Source organism: Carlito syrichta, unplaced genomic scaffold (genome assembly GCF_000164805.1).
Source record: "Carlito syrichta isolate Samal-C Ts95f unplaced genomic scaffold, Tarsius_syrichta-2.0.1 Scaffold315709, whole genome shotgun sequence".
Classification (NCBI taxonomy): Eukaryota; Metazoa; Chordata; class Mammalia; order Primates; family Tarsiidae; genus Carlito; species Carlito syrichta.
The window spans coordinates 371,026-389,515 of NW_007259805.1; the positions used below are offsets into that span (position 1 = coordinate 371,026).

Sequence of the window (18,490 nt, forward strand, 5' to 3'; positions counted from 1 at the left end):
GGTGTGTGTGTCTGTCTCCAACTTGGAGTCTTGCGCCTTCCTTCTCTTATCAGCACTTTGGATTTCAGACACACAGGCATTTACTCTAAGAAGGGAATTTGCATTTACAATCCTAAAATGCCAACTGTATGAACAACCACTATTAGCTCGGGAATTTAAAAAATAAATATTTTGAGGTTGTCGTAGGCTTTGGGGCACTTGATTTATGTCTGCTTTGATGTGGTAGTCACTTCATGTGCCTTGGTGAGGCTTAAGTCAGGGGCTCTCCAGATCAGGAGGGGAGGGGCCAAGGCTGCCTCTGGCGCTGTTACTCTTTGCTGCAGTCGCTTTTTGAGTATGAATTAGAGAGCCCGGGGCTACTGGGGCTACTGCTGAGTCATAAGGGAACGTAAATAACAGCTGTAAGCCTGAAAGAAAAAAGTACAAATATTGAAGCTATTTGTAACATTTTATTGACACTAACACCCCAGTTATGTATTAGAAGGCCTTGTGAAACATTACATCCAACTTAGCTTAAGCATGTTTTGGCTTCACAGTCATACCTCAATAGTACCTGTTGGTATTTGGGGGTAAAAAGAGGCAGTTGAGTTAGAGAATACCCTGCAAGGAGAGCACAGACTTCTCTCATGCCAGGTTCCAGAGGCTCAGATCTGCCTTCTTGTCAGGCTCTGAGCACAGGTGCTGGTGGTGGCAGGGGCACTAGGCGTTTGAGCAGCGCTGTCCCGCCAGCCATTCTGTGGTTCCTGGCCAAGATGTGCATGCAGCCCTGGAAGCAGCACCCACCAGGGCCCAGATGTGTTCGAATGGAATCAGAATACAAAGTGTGAGATCCGCATGGTGGCAGAAACCATCTAAACCCGCTGGCTGACCCTCAGCTGTGAAAGGCTCTCAACGGCGACTCGTTAGAGGGGCAGCCTTTTCAGACTAACTCAGGACGGAGTGGGTTTGTTTAGAGATGGGATCGGCTGTAAAAAATGATGACAGTTTTTGCAGATGCAGTGTTTCATCTTTTACTTTGTAAGCAGCCTGGTGCACACAGGTTCTGGAACCGCCCCCCCACCTCTCTTTTGGGGGTGTTGGAGTCTCTGTTGTCCAGGCTAGAGTGCAGTGGCATACTCACGAGGTGACCTGCTGGACTCAGGTGATCCTTCTGTCTCAGCCTTCCAAGAAACTGGAACTGCGCCACCATACCTGGCTAATTTTTTTTATTTATTATAGAGACGAGGTCTCGCCAAGTTGCCCAGGCTGGTATCGAACCCCTGGACTCAGGCAGTCCTCTCTCCTCCGCCTCCCAAAATGCTAATATTTTTTTGTTGTTAAAGTAATGTCTGTGAACATGTGAATTTGTGTTACCTCCTTTTGTTTCTAGTGTGGTTTTGAAGTGGGGAATGCAGTCTTGGTGCTGGAGGAGGCTGCATTCATTTCCCAAGCAGCTGTCACGGAATACGATCAGCTGGGTGGTTTAGCAGAACAGAGATGTATTCCTTCACAGTTCAGGAGTCTAAAAGTCAGATCCAGGTCAGCATGGCCTGGCTCTGCTCCCCCATCCCTCACCTCCCCCAGCGGTGTGTGGCCCCAGGTGGTCCATGGCTTAGGCAGCTCCACCTTCACAGGTTGCCCCCCACACCCCCCCCGGGTCCCTGCCTCCCGCAGAAAGACCGGCCAGAAGCACTGGCTGCATGGGGTTAATTGGCCTTCCCTAGTCCAGTGTGACCTCACCTTAGCTAGCCGTGTCCTTTGTGACGCTCTCTGCAAATAAACTGTGTTCTAAGGTGCTGGGGTTGGGGCTCAGCACAACTGTCAGGGGACACAGCTCAGCCTGCAGCAGAGCCCAAGACGGACGTCTTGCTTCCCTTGCAGACTCTGGCTTGTTAAATCGAGTTGCTTGGGTTTGAGTGAGGTGGATTTCTTGGGTCGTCAGTACTTCTGCAGAAGACAGGAGAAAGAGCCCCCTTCCGTGGGTGAGGAAGGGCAAGCACGTCCCACAGCTAGAAGTACTAGGGATCCGCCCCGTGAAGGGCGTGTGTGGGCTGGCTGGGCTGGTTCAACACCATTCGTGTTCTAAGAGAAGTTAGGGCTTATTGGCATAATCCAGACTTGATGCTCCCTAAATAAGTCCAAGTGAGGTTCCACTGACTGACTTTTCCCCTGCCCTTCAGTCTAAGCAGTGGAGCCCTTCAGGAAACACCCATGTCGCCCTGTGATGTCTTGCACTGAGCTCTCCCCTCCTGCACACACTGGTTTTCAGGACAGCAGCTTAACAGTCCCCAGAGGCATGTCAGGATCTGGGTACCCCATGTTTATGGTGTATACGTGGTGTGTTTATGGTGTGTACCTGGCGGCGCTGGGGCTCCTTCCTTGGTAAATCTGAAGAGAGTAAATGTGTGAATTCTCCCTGAAAACAATAGAATGTCTTTGTTATTTATGTTGAATGAAAGTGATTGCTAACAATCTCAGTCTTGCTAAAGCAGCATCTTCAGAGGCTAAATGTCATGGCACTCCCAGCCACAGTGGTTTATGGTTTAAACTCCACAGTGCCTGGCCATCTCCAAGGAGCTCAACATGCCTTGCATTCACAGCCTGGATGGGCAGGAAGGAGCTGAAGATATGGCGCCAGGTTTTGATTGGGCAACTCCTGTTGAGATAAGGCGTTTTCCTCAAGGCTGTTCACTGAGTCAGAGGAAGACTGTGATTTTACCTAAGGACTGGAGTCTTAACCTAGAATTCCTTCAAGCCATGAATAGTTTTTACAGTCTTCCTTTGGGGAGACCTGATTTAGGACCTCTGTCCCCTCCCCCGTAGATACCAAAACCCATGGTGCTCAAGTCCCTGATATAATGTGTAGGATTTGCACAGACTTTAAATCAGGATTTGCACAGACTTTAGATTTCTTACAAGGCCTGGTAAAATGTAAATGCTGTGTAAATACTTGTCATGCTGTGTTGTTTAGGGAGTCGTGGCAAGGAAAAACATCTGTACACGACCAGTCTAGGTGCAACCGTCAAACTTTTTAAAAAACTTTCAACTCCCAGTTGATTGAATCCATGGATACAGAGAACCCACTATATACATACTGTGGAGGTGGAATTGGGAATGTCTAATGGGAGTCAGAAGAATTTTCCGCCATGCGCGGTGGCACACACCTATAATCCTAGCACTTTGGGAGGCCGAGGTGGAAAATTTTTAATCCAAGTGTTTTCTGTTTGCCTGACATTTTTTTTTTCTTTTTTCTTTTTTTTTTAACAGACGGGGTCTCACTCGGTTGCCCTGGCTGGAATGCAGCAGCGTGACCATAGTTCACTGCGGCCTCAAACTCCTGGGCTAAAAGCATTTCTCCCAGCTCAGCCTCCTGAGTAGCTGGGACTATAAGCATATGCCACCATGCCTGGCTGAGTTTTTGTAGAGATGAGATCTCACTACGCCCAGGCTGGTATTGAACTCCTAGCCTCCGGTGATCCTTTCGCCTCAGCCTCCCAAGTAGCTGGGACTACAGACATTTGTCACCATGCTTGACTGATTTCTAATAAGGTTCGCTTAGACTATGATAAGTGATAGGGCCTCAAAAGAATGTCATGTTGGCTTTCTTAGCACCCTACGAATGTTAGCTTTCGATATGAAATTGAGGAGGCTTTAATTCAAACAAAAAATGAAATGGAACTTGGAACATTTTAATCTTTGTCAAATAACAGATTTTTACTTTTAACAGGTTTATACCAGATAATTATTTCCTTAGCTGTTAAAAAGGAATCAGGAAATTGTCATTTTCGAGTCAGAAAATAAGGTCACAGGAGAAACGTGAGGTGCTCCTCCCCGCCCACTGTGAAGCTAACAATAATTGTGTGCTAAAGCACAGACTCGCTGGGTGCAGTGGCTCACTCCTGTAATCCCGGCCTTTTGGGAGGTGAAGGTGAGAGGATTGCCTGAGCCCATGGGTTCGAGACCAGTCTGGGCAACTTGGCAAGACCTTGTCTCTACAATAAACCAAAAAATTAGCCGGGCATGATGGCACACACCTATGATCCCAGCAGCTACCTGGAAGGCTGAGGTGGAAAGATCGCCGGAGCCCAGCAGGTTGAGGCTGTGGTGACCGTGAGTGTGCCTCTGCACTCCAGCCTGGGCGACAGAGGGAGACTCCATCTCAAAAAATAAGTAAAGAAATAAATAAATAAAGCACAAATTCACCCCCTCCAAAAAAAAAAAATCTCTCACCAACTATTTAGCACTTTCAACCTGAAGTTAAATCTCTGCTTCATGGAAGGGGGCTTATTTTTCTGAAAGCAGGTGATGCCGGTGATGAATGATTTATGTTTACTCCATAGCTATGCTCACATGTCTGACTTTCTGCCTCTGTACAACATCTTTTGTGTCTCTAGGCAACAGGAAAGGATAAATTCCCAGAGGGAAGAGATAGAAAGGCAAAGGAAAATGCTAGCAAAGCGGAAACCTCCCGCAATGGGCCAGGCCCCTCCGGCTACCAGCGAGCAGAAGCAGCGGAAGAGCAAGACGAACGGAGCTGAAAGCGAGACGTATGTCCTGTCCATCCCTGGCATGAGCGCTGAGGAGCCTCCCCACTCCCCCCAGATACAGGGATCCCGCCGAACCCTTCCCTGGCGGGAGCTCCGAGGGGCCACCCCACCCCCAGGCACAGCTGTCCTGCTGAATCGCTGGAGGCGGTGCGGTGTGGCAAGGGTGCTCGGGCCTGCGCTTTCTCTGCAGTGACTAATGGATTTGTTCAACTTGCATGCATGGTGTGGAAAGTTAGCTGATTTTCTTGTCCTGCCCTTTATTTGAGAGTCTGAATGATAGGGAGAAGTAATGTCACTTCACCTGAGCTTGGGCCTTTGGCCACTTTGTAACAAGTAAGACCTCTTTCTGTTGAAATGCTGTTATGACTTGAGTGCCGCTCTAGGTGGTCCCGGCATGCTGGCAGTATCCTCTGGGATGGCCTGGCTCCTATTTTGGGCTGACGAATGCTCTTTAGGGCACTTAGTTAACAATTGCAAACTTAGGAGTAAGCCAGATAGACATATATGCACAACTGTTATTTTAGGGAAAGGACATTTTCCCCATGAGCCAGATCTTGAGATCTCACCAGAGCTTTTTCCTGTTCTGGGAACCTGAGGAAAACACCAGTATCTTAAGTCAGTTGTCTTTTTGTCTGCCAGTGAGCAGTGATTACATAGGAGGAGTAGAAATTGGAGCACAAGTGCCTTCCTTCTCCATTCATTTCTTCCTTTCTCTTTAGTTAAAAGAAAGTTTCATGTTCAAAGCTAGCTGCAAATAGAAGGTATAATGTTACATAACTTACTGACAACTCTATCTTTTGCCTGGTGTATGTTTTCCTATCAGTTCACAAAAACATACTTACCCACGCTGCATGCACTTCAAATGCACTAATCCTCGTGTGACATCACTGTCAGAAGTTCATGGTGTCCCAGCAGCATGTCTTCTTCCTGTCAGTGAGAAGGTGGCCTGGTGCCAGGCCTTCGTGCCAGGAAGCCCTTTCCTTGATGCTCAGTTAGCTAGTCTGTGTTCAAGGCTTATCTTACACAGTTCTGTTCTGGGATACAGAGCTAAAAGATGCACCCCACCCAGCCTTGAGAGCTCACGGTCTGTTTAGGAGATGAACAGATGAATAAACTAATAATTATGTTAACTATAGTTATAGAAGTACACATAGTGAGCTAAGCTTCACTCTTACAGTTCCGAGGATTTAAAAACTGGAGTCTAGCTGGGTGCAGTGGCTCATGCCTATAATCCCAGCACTTTGGGAGGTGGAGGAGAGAGGATTGCCAGAATCCACGGGTTCAAGACCAGCCTGTGCAACTTGGCAAGACCTCCTCTCTACAATAAATTTTAAAAAATTATCCAGGCGTGGTGGCACACACTCATGGTTCCAGCTACTGGGAAGACTGAGGCAGAAGGATCGCCTGAGCCCAGCAGGTCAAGGCTGCGGTGGCCATGAGCGTGCCACTGCATGCCAGCCTGAACGTCAGCATGAGACTCCCACTCAAAAAAATAAAAATAAAAACTGAAATCTGAACATGAAATATTTTCTTTAACAAGTCCAGAGTCGGGGCTCAGATCAGAAAGGCATTCTCCAGGCAGAGTCACTGGAGAGCGCTATCTTCTTTCACGGCTCCTATGTTGGTTTTGTGAGGGACTTCCCCTCTAGTATTACTTGAAAATTACTGAATGCTAGTGTACAAGCCATCGGCGTAGGAGGGACAACGAAGACACCAGCTGTTTCTTTGCCACAGAACAATAATTAGAATTCAGTCTAGGCTAGTGTGTGCCCGTGATCAGTTGCCATCTGGAGTCCTACCTGTGTCCAGTCCCTGCTGAAGCGCCTTCAGTCCAGGTTTTAATTAGAGCATTTGTGACTTGGCTCTCACCTCTGAGCAGAAGCCAGAAACAGACTTTGGAGGCCTGGTGTGAATCAGAAACAGGTTCCTGAGCCGGAGAGAAGTCTTAGCCTCGAAATTTCATTCTCCACGGTTTGCGGGGGTGAAACGGAGCAGTGGCAGGAGCTGTTTGTGCAGCCGTGAAGAGAGGAGCGCAGGACGCGAGCGGATGGGTTTGCTCGTGTCTTTCTGTTTCCTTTGAGCTGTGCCTCAGGGCTCTGCTTTGTAGCCCTTCCTGGTTGGTAGGGTGGGTGTTTCCTCTTCCTGTTGCTGCTTAGAGTATGTCTGAACAGTGACATCTGAGCTCCAAGGTGTGTGTGCTCTAGAAGGTGAGGTGGAGCTGGAGGACAGGGCACCACATCTCACGTGTTCGTCCTTGGGGTTTGCGGATGGGGGTGGAGTGGGTGGAATGAGAGACGTGCTGATGCCTGCCCAGCAGCCCCCCGGAGCCAGTTGGACTAGCTCTTTCTGGGTATTTTCACTTTCTTGCGTACTAGGCATAGGCTTTGTTAGATGGGCATTACCACTGGCTGTGTTTTCCGGAAACTGGGTTCAGAGGTTGAAGTTGCTAGCCCAAGGTCACATGGCGGGGCTGACTCTGATCTGCTGCTGGGTCTTTCTCTTTGTTTTTATAGTATCAAGGTTTAAGAGTGAGCATGAGCAATGAAGTCCATTGGCTTACTGCTTTGCCCTTAAAAAGGCTTTTCGACACAGTTTTTGGCTCTCTCTCCTGATGGGTTTTTATCTGAGTGATGTGTGGAATAAAATGCATCTTGTGCCCAAATGTGGCTCATTGATTTTTTTCCATTGTTTTTGCAAATTAGATTTCTGACTCCGAAGTCCTTCCTTCACATCACACCTAATAAATCACAGACTGAATATGCCTCACAGCATACTTGGACATGTCTCTTTGAATAGGCAGACTATGGTGTCAAGTCTTCCGCTGAAATTTCTACCATTGTTTTTCAGGTTAACGTTAGCAGAATACCACGAGCAAGAAGAAATCTTCAAACTCAGACTAGGCCATCTTAAAAAGGTGGGTGTGACTCACAACCCTGTCGGGAGCAGGGTATCTGCTGACCCTGGCTGTTGAGGCTTTTTGGGCTGGTGTGACAGCCGTACCACAGTTGCAGAAGTCTAGTGTGGCTGCTCACACTGCCACTACCACACTGGCCCAGTGGTAGGGCTCCTGCCTTGAGTTTCCAAGTCAGTTCCAGCACCTGGTGAGCACGTTTCCTTCCCCAGAGAGATGGAGCAGCAGATGACTCTGTACACATAATAAGGCTTCCCCGTGGCTTATCTTCAGAGGGAAGTTAGATATGCAACAAGAGCAGGTGGCCCTGCACGCTGTGGAGACTCCCGTGGTATTTTAGACCCCACAGCAGCACTCGTTTCTTAACTAAACTAGCTCAAAAGCGAAGGCCTCCTGCCAACCAGCCTATCACCCAGAGGTGCCTAGCATAGGCTTTGGTAGTGGTGGTGTTCCCCGAGATGTCTTGCCCGTACAGTACTAGGGATGCCTTTCAGGGTGACGCTTGTCGGTGAGGATTTACGAGACTGCTGCTGATATATGTGTCTTGGTTTTTTATTTCACATCATGGTTTTCATATCTGTTTTTCCACTGGGTTCTCGGATGTTGTTGAATAGGTAGACCTTAAGGCACCAAGTATACTCCACACTTAAGGAAGAAAACCTGATTTTTGTTTAAAACAAAAAAGAGTTTGCCTGCCTATATGTATATGCACATAACACCTCAGAAAACGGACACAAGACACTTGAGAGCGGTGACCTCCGGGAAGGGGCTGTGGAGGGGGATTAAGAGGGCGAAGACTTTGACTTTTCCACTGTTCTCCTCTGCGTGGTTTGAATTCTGTTATTTTTTTATGGGCTTATTTTGATGACTGAAGTTCTAGTTCTTAAGATAAATGTTTTTCGGTGCATAGCATCTTCCATGAGTGCTTCACAAGATAAATTTTTACTGCGGTTTGGAAATGAGACCCAAAGATGATGCTCCATGCGTTCTGAGCTGTTTCTTTCCTTTTCTCTTTAGGAGGAAGCAGAGATCCAGGCAGAGCTGGAAAGGCTAGAAAGGGTTAGAAACCTACATATCAGGGAACTAAAACGGATACACAATGAAGATAACTCACAGTAAGCACATGGGCTGTGTTGGGCTGGAAATTGCTAAGGGCTGTCCAACATAAGTCGCGTGGTCTGGAATGATGCTTTGCATAATGTGAGTTTTGGAAATGACTCCAAGCTTTGTGTGGTTTGCTTTGGTTTCGATGTACATACGCATATGAGATTTACATTGTAAATACATTTATGTATGCTTGCAGCATTTTTACATGAGTAGAGGTCAAACAGCAGTTTCGCAGTGGTGAATGGTTGGGATGCCTGCGTCTTGAGATTTACCTCCAGAACTCAAGGAAGAAAGCTTGAGCCCCAGTGTGGATTCTGGAAGAAATACTGGGTTGAGATGATACTACGTTTCTGAATGACCTTCCAGTATTGAGGTTTTAAGTCAGACTCTTAAACTGAGCACATTGATCATAGCCTAACACCCATCTTTGCATGCAAGTCATTCGAGAGGATTGGAACCAGGCAGAGGAGACTGCCAGTGGGCAGGCTCTCAGGAGTGGGCTCTCAGGAGTGGCCTGTCCTTCCCCCATTTTCCTGGCCCGGAAACCTTCACTTAGCACAGGTCATGTCCCTTGGTTGGCTGATGTCAGCCGTGGGCCTGGCCTTTGTACAATGTCGGACGGCAGCAGGGAGCGCTTACGAGCACTCTCTGGGTCAGACCAGGAGCTGAGGGCTGAGTGCCCTTACATTCACTCATTCATCCTTCAATACACCCACCTTAATATGCGGGTTGGAAGCCCTTCTAGGGAAATGCAGTCAGGTTGACCAGGGATCCGTGGCCAGCATAGCCCAACAAGCCAAGCCTGGAGCTTTCTGGTCCAGACTACCTTACAGTGATGGTGTCTGCCCCACAGGCATGCCGCTTTCTCAAAACCAAAATAAAGTAATTTCAGGATTAATGACGAGACCGTTTAAGGAACTAGGTAAAAATATTTTAAAGTTTACTTTTGCTGGAATTTGTCATTTTGTAGTCATATTGTCAGGAAACTGTACAAGGTGGAATCTCACGCAGTCGTGTTCTAGGTCTTCTGTGTTAAAGAGAGGATAATGCACGCACATGGCATGTGGGACGGGATGTCAAACGTCTTGGAGTTTCACCGTCTGTGTTTTGAAGTGGTGGGAACAGGTGGCTCTGAGTGGCTTGGGGAGCCAGGTAGCGCGGTGTGAGAATCCCCAGTCTAGCCTCATCGACCCCTGTCCCCAGTGTATAGCCTGGCAGGACGGGAGGGAGGTCAGGAGGAAGCATGGGTCTAACATGGCCACAGTGGACTACACCTGAGTCCGGGTGCTCTGGCGGCTGCTGCCATTCTGCCTCTGGGAACTGTGTGACTTAGTGACTAGCAGCACCTGGAATCATGTCCACAATGAGATGTTCTGGAAATTTTGCAAGTATGGACGACTATTGTCCTTGGTCTCAAGATGTTATGTATTCCCTGTTTCCACAGATTTAAAGACCATCCAACGCTAAATGACAGATATTTGTTATTACATCTCTTGGGTAGAGGAGGTTTCAGTGAAGTTTACAAGGTAAGTGTGAGGAATTGGGTGCAGTTACTAAGGGCGGGATTTTTGGCTGTTACCAACTGGGAGAACCCTTAGAATGGAAATAACTGTACTGAGGTCTATGGGTTGAAACTCGAGAACTGTAAAAACCTGTGTCTGGGGAAATGGCCTCCAGTACACCCTGGTGACTCAGCAGGCCACAGCATTTCACCCTGTCCTCAGACTGAGGAATCAATAGCTAGAGATACGCAAAACAAGGCACTCGTGTCAGTGTGGCAGAGCCGTGGTGACTTTTATTCTGATTCTGTAAGTTCTGCCTCATCCACATTTGCTGGAAATGAGTATTTCCGAGCAACCCCCTTGAGTCCCCTCCTACTATGGGAGCTTTTCTGTCCTCTTGACACATCTTGTTTTCTAAAGAAAAAAAAAGAAATGAGTATTTCCTTTATTGATTTTGTTTTTTGTACAGATTAGATGTGTCAGAGTTACTTCCTGCTTGATACCTGCTTTTGGCTTGGAAACATTCTCACCTGGGACGTTTGCTAGCACGTACCAGGGCTGGTGTTCTGGAAGAGTGTCCTGGCTCAGAGGGCCTTGGCCAGCCGCAGGCAGGGCATGGGCAACCACCGCTCCACACGGGGTTCCCCGAGTGAGGGCTCCTCTGCCTTGCCCATGGAGCCACCGCTGCATGAAGTCTCCGTGTGTTACTGGCACCCAACTGTGAAATGCAGGACTGGCTCACCAAGGGGTCTTCACTGCATGGTGGGGAGCCCTCTTGCCCAAGGTCCAGGCCTCACTCTATGATTTTCGTTCTGCCCATGGGAAGTCACATGGGGAAGTCTCCTGAGGACAACAGTTCTCATATCAGATGAAAACAGTACGACGAGTTTGGCTGCTTTTTGTCGTGATTGTGTATGGATATAATTTGTGTAAGTGCACAACCGGGGCACTGAGTGCATTCCCAGTGCCGCCCAGCTGTGCTCGCTGCTCTGTGCAGCACTGTCACAATCCCGGCACCAGCTGTGAGATCTTGCAGTGGTGCCTTCGTGTGTCCATCTGTGCTCTTGGGTGGTGGCCATGGCCGTCCTCTGTGCCAGTGGCTTTGTCAGGCCCTACGTCCTGGCTCTCGCTCTGTGGAGTGACTGTGGTGCTTCTCTTTTCCCTGCTGAGCCCTTGGCCCTGCTCTGGGGCTGTTGGCTCCATGAGAGTCCGTGGCACGACTTGCACAGCCCAGCAGGTCTGCAGGGAAGCAGCAACTGTCTCCAGAGTTCCTTCTATAAACCACAGTCTGGGCAGAGTTTCTCCCCGTCTTCGGGCAGTTTTGTTAATTCACTTTTCTAGGGAATCTTGTTTCATCAAGATTTTAAAAAACATGATCGGGCAAGTGAGAAAGCAAAAAAAAAAAAAAAAAATCACACCTTAGTTTTTTCTCTTTTTCTGTGAAATGGTTATTTTGTGTCTCTTTTTTTTTCTGTGAAATGGTTATTTTGTGACGGATGAGTCGGAGTCTTTATTACCTTTCTTTTCCCCCTAAGAATCAGCTTTGTATTTTGTTGAGCAGATATCTGTTTGGCTTGTTTTCTGTTTCCTTAATTTGTGCTTTTGTTCCTCCCTTTCTTCATTTCCATTTATTTTCACTCTTGGTGTCACATATTTAGTTTATTTCCTTCATAATTTTTTTTTGTGGCTAAAAAAGCAGATAACATGAAATGTGCCATCTTAACCCTTGGTGAACATGTGCTTCCATGGTGTTCAGCACAGCTGCGTTGTTGCAAAGCAGATCTCCAGAACTTTTCCATCTTGTAAAATTGAAAGTCTGTAGCCGTCACCAGCTCCCCCTCAGTCCCTGGGAACCTCTGTCTACACTGTTTCTGCATGTGAGCACTCTTCGTGGGACCGAGGCATGTGCGTGTTTTAGGGCTGGCTTGTCTCACTTAGCCTAATGTCCTCGGGTTCGTCTGTGCTATGGCATGAGATGGGGTTCCTTCCTCTAAGGCTGAGTCATGTTCTCTCGCGGGACCACCTCTCTTTATACCTTCCTCTGTGATGGACGCCTAGATTACTCCTGCCTCCTGCCTGTTGCGGGTGTGCAGATAGCTCTTTACAACCCTGCTTTCATTTCTTTTTCTTTTATAGGCTGATTCTGAAACAGTGACCCTGATTTCAGTTCTTGTAGGTTACATGCCTAGAAGTAGGATATTCCTCTTCAAAGTCATCAAAATTGGGTCCTGGTGCTTCCCGGTTATTTGGAGTGATCCATCCCATCGTCCTATTTCTTCACATGTTTCAGCACCTCTGAAGCCCAGATGCTTCTGGCAGTGATGTGCACACTTAGTGCAGTTATTCTCTTTCTGTCCTGCACTCTCTAAAGTGCCTTCTTAAGTCGGTGGTGGGCCACAGCATCTGGGCTTGGACATGGGAGGTTGTTGGAGACAGTGACACCGGAGGGCACGAGCGCCCTCGCCAGTGGGTGGCATTTGTGGTTGCTTGTGGCTTGAGGTGGTTTTCTGTTATAGTATCATGATGGTAGCTTGCAGTGGCCTTCGTGCGCCAAGGAAGGCAAGTGCAGTGGCTTCCATTTCCATGAAGTCAGATGTGCTGCGTGCAGAGGGCTTTGCACCCTCGCCACCTGCTTTGGAGTTGGTGTGACTGAGAAGCCTCTCCCTGTGCAAGCAGCCCTGTCTCACGTGTGCGTCACCTGGGAGCACACGGGGACGGCTCGGGAGCAGCGCGTGCTGGGCTGCGGCTCCTGCGCCTGTTGCTTCCTTTGTGTGTTTGTGGACGCTTCAGTGCTGGACCTGAAGCTTTGATTGGAAAAGTTCTCTTGAGTGGGGGAAGTCCCTGATTGTATCGGAACACTACTTTCCCAAGTCATGGTCTACTCCCAGCTTCCTCTAAGCATCTCTGTCACCTTCCCCTGCGCTCTACGGTGCTTCCGGCGCAGAGGTGGGCTCCAGGGCAGCCCGGTCCTCTCGGACGGTATCGGAGAAGCGACTTGGTGACTGGTTCAGGCTTTGTTGGAGTCACAAACTGCTTTTCACCTGCCGCGCCTGGGGGCAACCCTAAAGGCAGGGCTGGGGTGTTTGTCTTTCTTTTTGGAAACAGGGTGCCACACTCGGGCTGCTTTGTAAACAGTGGCGCCAAGAGGTGTTCTGGGGCTGCTCTCAGGGAGGCCTGCAGTGGGGTCCCCAAGAACAGGGGGCGGCCATGGGGGAAGGGCGCCCGCTGGGAGGGGTGTGTCCAGGGGAGGCTGGGAGCCCTCCCCGTCTAGGCTAGCCTTCTGATGGTGGCGGAGGCCTGGTGTTGGTCTGAGCTCCTCAGTGCCAGGGTGTCTGGAGACTGAACTGTCTAATCACCAGTCTCAAGGTGGCTGCAACACTGAAATGAGTGCGTGATGTGTTGTCATTTGCTGCTTGGGTGTATTTACTCATGTACTTTGGACTCTGACGATGCCACGTGTGAAAATACAAGCTTTGGGTTCGTTGCCCATAAGTCTCGTCAGCATCTGTCCAGAATATAACTTCTGTCTTTTCCTTACAGGCCTTTGATCTAACAGAACAAAGATACGTAGCTGTGAAAATTCACCAGTTAAATAAAAACTGGAGAGATGAGAAAAAGGAGAATTACCACAAGTAAGTGATCCTAGGGTGTCATGTTTCTCTGAATTCAGTAGTCCCTGTGCTTTGAGCATTGCACTAAGAGCTTTAGGTGCATGGATGTTGGTTTTTGTTTTACTTAATCCTTATAACTGCCCTAGGAGAGCAAATATGTTCTCAGTGTCACTACTGAGGAAACTGATGCTTACAGAATTGAGTCCCAGTTGAGAAATGACTGGAAGCCAGTGTATAGATGACACCTCTCATCCCAGCACTTTGGGAGGCCGAGGCAGGAAGATTGGTGGAGCCCAGGAGTTTGAGACCAGGAGGCCAAGGCTGCTGTGAACCATGATGGTTGTGACTTCACACCAGCCTGTGCAACAGAGTGAGACCCCAACTCAAAAGGAAAAAAAATAAAGGCTGGGTTGGTATTTATTTATTTTTATTTTATTTTATTTTATTTTGAGTTGAAGTCTCACTCTGTCACCCAGACTGGAGGGCAGTGGCCGCTCTCGGCCACCGCAGCCTCGACCTGCTGGACTCCAGCGATCCTTCCGCCTCAGCCTTCCAAGTAGCGGGAACTACAGGCGCGCGCTACCACGCCCGGCTAATTTTTTTATTTATTGTAGAGATGAGGTCTCGCCAAGTTGCCCAGGCGGGTCTCAAACCCGCGGGCTCCGGCAATCCACTCACCTCGGCCTCCCAAAGCGCGGGATTACAGGCTGAGCCACCGAGCCCGGGTTGGTATTTAAATCTTGGCTTCCCTTAATCCAAAGTCGTAGGCTCTCATCCTACTTGACCATTGTGTCTAAAAACAGCCGTCAGAGCTGGGGGCGCTTTCTGCTACCTGAGTCACTTTCTTGTGGAAGGGACTAGACTGGGGGACCTGGTGTGCCTCAGTGGTGCCTTTGGACTGGTTCAGCCCCTCGGCACTGCACTCTCCTCCCCATCACAGTCTGCCCATCTCAGAGTTGGCAGTCTTCAGTGTTCCGCTTTCTGAGGCGGCCTGTCTTCAAGTGCCACAGGTGCCAGCTGTTGCCCGCGGGGGGAGTAAGGGGAACTCTGTGGGGTGCAGGCTGTGGGGACATGCAAGGCGCGGAGCACTGTGTCCACTCCTGCTGGGTTCTCGCATACCTGCTGTGCTGTGGTGGCCCCCAGGGGCCAGATGCCACCTCCCTGCTGCTGGCAGTGCTGACCTAGACGGGTGCTCCCAAGAGGAAGGGGCAGCTCATTGGATAAACATCGTGACCTCTGCCCAGGTGGTCTCGTTTTTCTCCACGTTGTGACTCAGAGCCACAGCAAGTCTGACTCGGTCTTGGAGGCGGCTTCCAGCCTGGACTGGGCAGTCCACTGATGCTCGCCAGGCCCAGGAGCCGTACTGTTGTAGCCGGGTGGGGAGGGCACCTGGGCCAAGAGAAACCAGCTCAGCAGGGGGCGGGGTGGGGCGCCCGCGCGGGTGACTTAGGTGACAGCAGCTGCCACCCAGATGCTTCTAGGAGCAGCCACATTATGACAAGGACATTCAAGTCATGTGGCGTATGGGGTCTGGCACACAGCAGGAAAGGCTGGGAGGCGCCCAAGAAGGGAGCCATGTGTCATGGCAGCCAGACACGCACGGTCCCTGTAGGGATTACAGAGTGCCAGTGTCTAGAAAGATGCCCTCAAGGGACCGGCTGGGCAGCCTGTGTGCTTCTCCAGCCCCAGGACCCAGCTTGGGGTTGCCCTCGGGGTATAGATGCCTGGTGGCTGCAGGTGGGCTTCTGCTCACCTTGCCCTCTGAGACCAGGAGGTGACCTGGCTGGCACACGGCGAGTCCCAGGGTGAGGATGGGGTCCTTCTGTGCGTTGCTCCACCAGGCAGCCCCTGAAGGGTGGTCGTGCATGTCCTGGCTCTACTGTCACAGCTCCAACTGGCCTTGGTGTCTTCCCACTGTTTCCTCATCAGAGGGGAGGTCCTGGCGCCTTCCCGGCCATGGAGCCCTCTGGGCAGGGGACATTTCTCGTTGGCAGACACTCAGAGACTTGCTGGGCTCTTGGGGCCTCCATCTCACCTTTCTTGGAGAGCATGGTAGGAAATCATACCGATGAATTTCAGGCCGTGGATAATGGCAAATTGACAATTGTCCTTCATTCCTGAATGTAAAGGAGGCTTCTATCAAGCCCATCAGGGTTTTGATGGGTGCTTTAAGAATTCATTGTTGGCCAGGCGCAGTGGCTCAGTCCTGTAATCCCAGCACTTTGGGAGCCCGAGGTGAGGGGATTACCTGAGCCCACGGGTTCAAAAACAGTCTGGGCAACTTGGCGAGACCTAATCTTCACAATAAATAAAAAATTTAACCGAGCATGGCAGTGCATGCCTGTGGTCCCAGCTTCTTGGAAGGCTGAGGTGGGAGGATCGTCTGAGCCCGGCAGGTCAAGGCTATGGTGGCTGTAAGTGTGCCACTGCGCTCCAGCCTGGGTGGCAGAGTGAGACTCCCACTCAAAAAAAGATTTCAGCATTGAGCCAGACAGCAGCACTTGTCAGTGTCGGCGAGCACTTTAAGCCACGAAGATGCTGTAACCCTGCATAGTGAGGACGGCAAGGCCTTCTTGTTGCTCTTCTGTTCAAGGGGCGACTTCCCCGTCCACCTGGAGTCAAGAAGAGAGATGCACGAGGGAAGGCGGTGCTTGTGTCGAGCTGTGGATGTTGTCCTGCCCCTTCGTTGCTCTCTCCCTTTCCTCCCAGACAGAAACTGATTGGGTTGCACATCTGCATTGTGGACATGGCAGTGGGCGTTCCCAAGTTTCTTTAACGCTCCCGAACAACAATTTTAAAATTTTGCAGTAGTAAAGTTTCATGTAAAGGCATCCACAAAAACAGTTGCTATCTGGCCGGGTGCAATGGCTCACACGTGTAATTCCCAGCACTTTGGGAGGCCAAGACAGGAGGACTGCTTGAGTCCAGGAGTTTGAGACCAACCTGGGCAACACAGCAAGATCTTGTCTCTACAGAACATCATCTGGGCATGGTGGTGCACGCCTATAGTCCCAGCTACTCGGGAAGTTGAGGCAGAAGGATTAACTGAGCTCAGGAGGCCAAGGCTGTAGTAAGCTGCAGTTGTGCCACTGCACTCCAGCCTGGGCCACAGAAGAGACCACGACTCAGATTTAAAGCAATAATAACAATAGCAACTTATACCGAATGGGTATGCTCTTGTATGGTTTTTCATCTTGAAAGTCTGACTGTATTATCCACTTACAAGAGAGCAGAACCCACTTTAGTGGGTGAGTTCCTCCTGGTGTCTTAAAGTTTCTGTATTTATCGTGCACTCATCCCTTGGGAGCGAAATCAGCCCAGGAGGTGAGGGTGGCGGCCCTGAGCTAGGCAGTGTCGAGGGTGTCCTGCAGGGATGCTCCGTGGATGCCCTGAGCTGGCGGGGACTCCGCGGGACACGTGGCTTCTCGCGCGCACCTGCCTTCTTCCACTTCCTCGGTTTTCTGTACCTCGGTGGAGAACCCAGCCTGTGCTCCTGAGTGCGCGAGATCGGGAGGCTGAGTCAGAAGGGCAAAGCGTGGCAGGCTCCCGCGTGGCCCAGCGTCTGCGGGTCCGCAGCCTGGCTTTGGAACACCCCCTCTGCCCGACCGACTGCGGTGTCACCTGAAGAGCGCAGGTGTGGGGCGGCGCTGGCAAGCGGGGCCGGGCCGGGCCGCATTTGCTCAGCCTCTGCCGGACGTGCCGTGGGTGTCCTGTCTAGTGATGGTGACACCAGGGCTGGGGGGGGCCAAGGCGATGCTGGGGCAGGTGGGGGCAGAGCGGCGGCAGGAGCCGTGCACTACTCCCAGCACGTGTGCATCCTGACGCTGCTGTGCCCACCCCTGTCCTGGAAAAACACAAAGATGATGACCTGAAGCATCAGAGGAAACAGAAACAGCCTGATGTGGCCTCTAGAGGAGAAGCCCAGTTAGCCAGTGTCCCCAGGTCCTGCCCCTCCTGCCCTCCCCTACTTTCTGGATTCGAGTCTACCCTGTGTGTTTCTGAGGCATTGGGATATACGGGTGTCAGCAGATGCCACTCTGCTTGGCTTTATTTTGCCGCCCTGTGGAAAGTCTCTCCTTTCTGACCCTTGCCTTATAGCAAAAGTTCCAACCCAGATGGTATCGGAACACTTAATAGAAGACATTCAAGCTACTCTCTTTGCAAAGAAGAGCTAAATACTTGATGAATGATCGGTAATTATATCGTATAAACACCTTCCGTTGTTCTTTTAAAATTCTGAGAACTTGTCACCAGGCACTTTGTTGTGTGACCATCAAAGCTTGCATCGCGTAGACCTGGTAGTAGACCTGGGCAGCCTGCGACTGTGTGGAACACTTTGGGCGGTTAGAACATGCTGGCAAGGATTCGTTAGCTAAACCTGTCTAAATGTAGGCAGGGCCCTGTAAAAACGTGGCATAGGAGTTGGCAGACAGTCACCTGTGTAGGACACTCGTCATAAACAGAGCTTGCAGGACTGGAAGCTGCTTGGGTGAGCCGTGAGTGAGGGGCTAAGTAGGAAGGCCTGGACACGGGTGTGGCCCCTGGGACTGTTTCATAGGCAGGCGCTGTGCACTGGGCTAGGCTGGATTCACTGTAAAAGACTTTGTCTTCAATACTAAATGCACCGTAGCTTACTGTAACTTCTTTACTTCAGAAGTAAAAAAAACTGAAGTAACTTCTTTACTTCAGAAGTAAAAAGTGAATTTTTTTAACTTTTTGATGCTTTTATAATACCACTTAACTTAAAACAGAAACACATTGTACAGCTGTATAGAAATACTTTCTTTTTTTTTTTTTTTCGAGTTGGAGTCTCACTCTGTCACCCAGACTGGA

The 18,490-nt window shown here is 49.9% G+C and overlaps 1 protein-coding gene across 1 annotated transcript in view; it reads left to right on the top strand.

The window, feature by feature from the left end:
* Nucleotides 1-18,490, top strand: part of TLK2 (tousled like kinase 2) — an 83,920-nt gene that overhangs the window by 49,827 nt on the left and 15,603 nt on the right. The window contains exons 11-15 of the mRNA XM_008073173.2: nucleotides 4,374-4,526; nucleotides 7,374-7,440; nucleotides 8,455-8,552; nucleotides 9,989-10,070; nucleotides 13,587-13,678. Of these exons, the coding sequence (XP_008071364.1) occupies nucleotides 4,374-4,526; nucleotides 7,374-7,440; nucleotides 8,455-8,552; nucleotides 9,989-10,070; nucleotides 13,587-13,678 (492 nt within the window). The remainder of the gene's footprint in view (nucleotides 1-4,373; nucleotides 4,527-7,373; nucleotides 7,441-8,454; nucleotides 8,553-9,988; nucleotides 10,071-13,586; nucleotides 13,679-18,490) is intronic.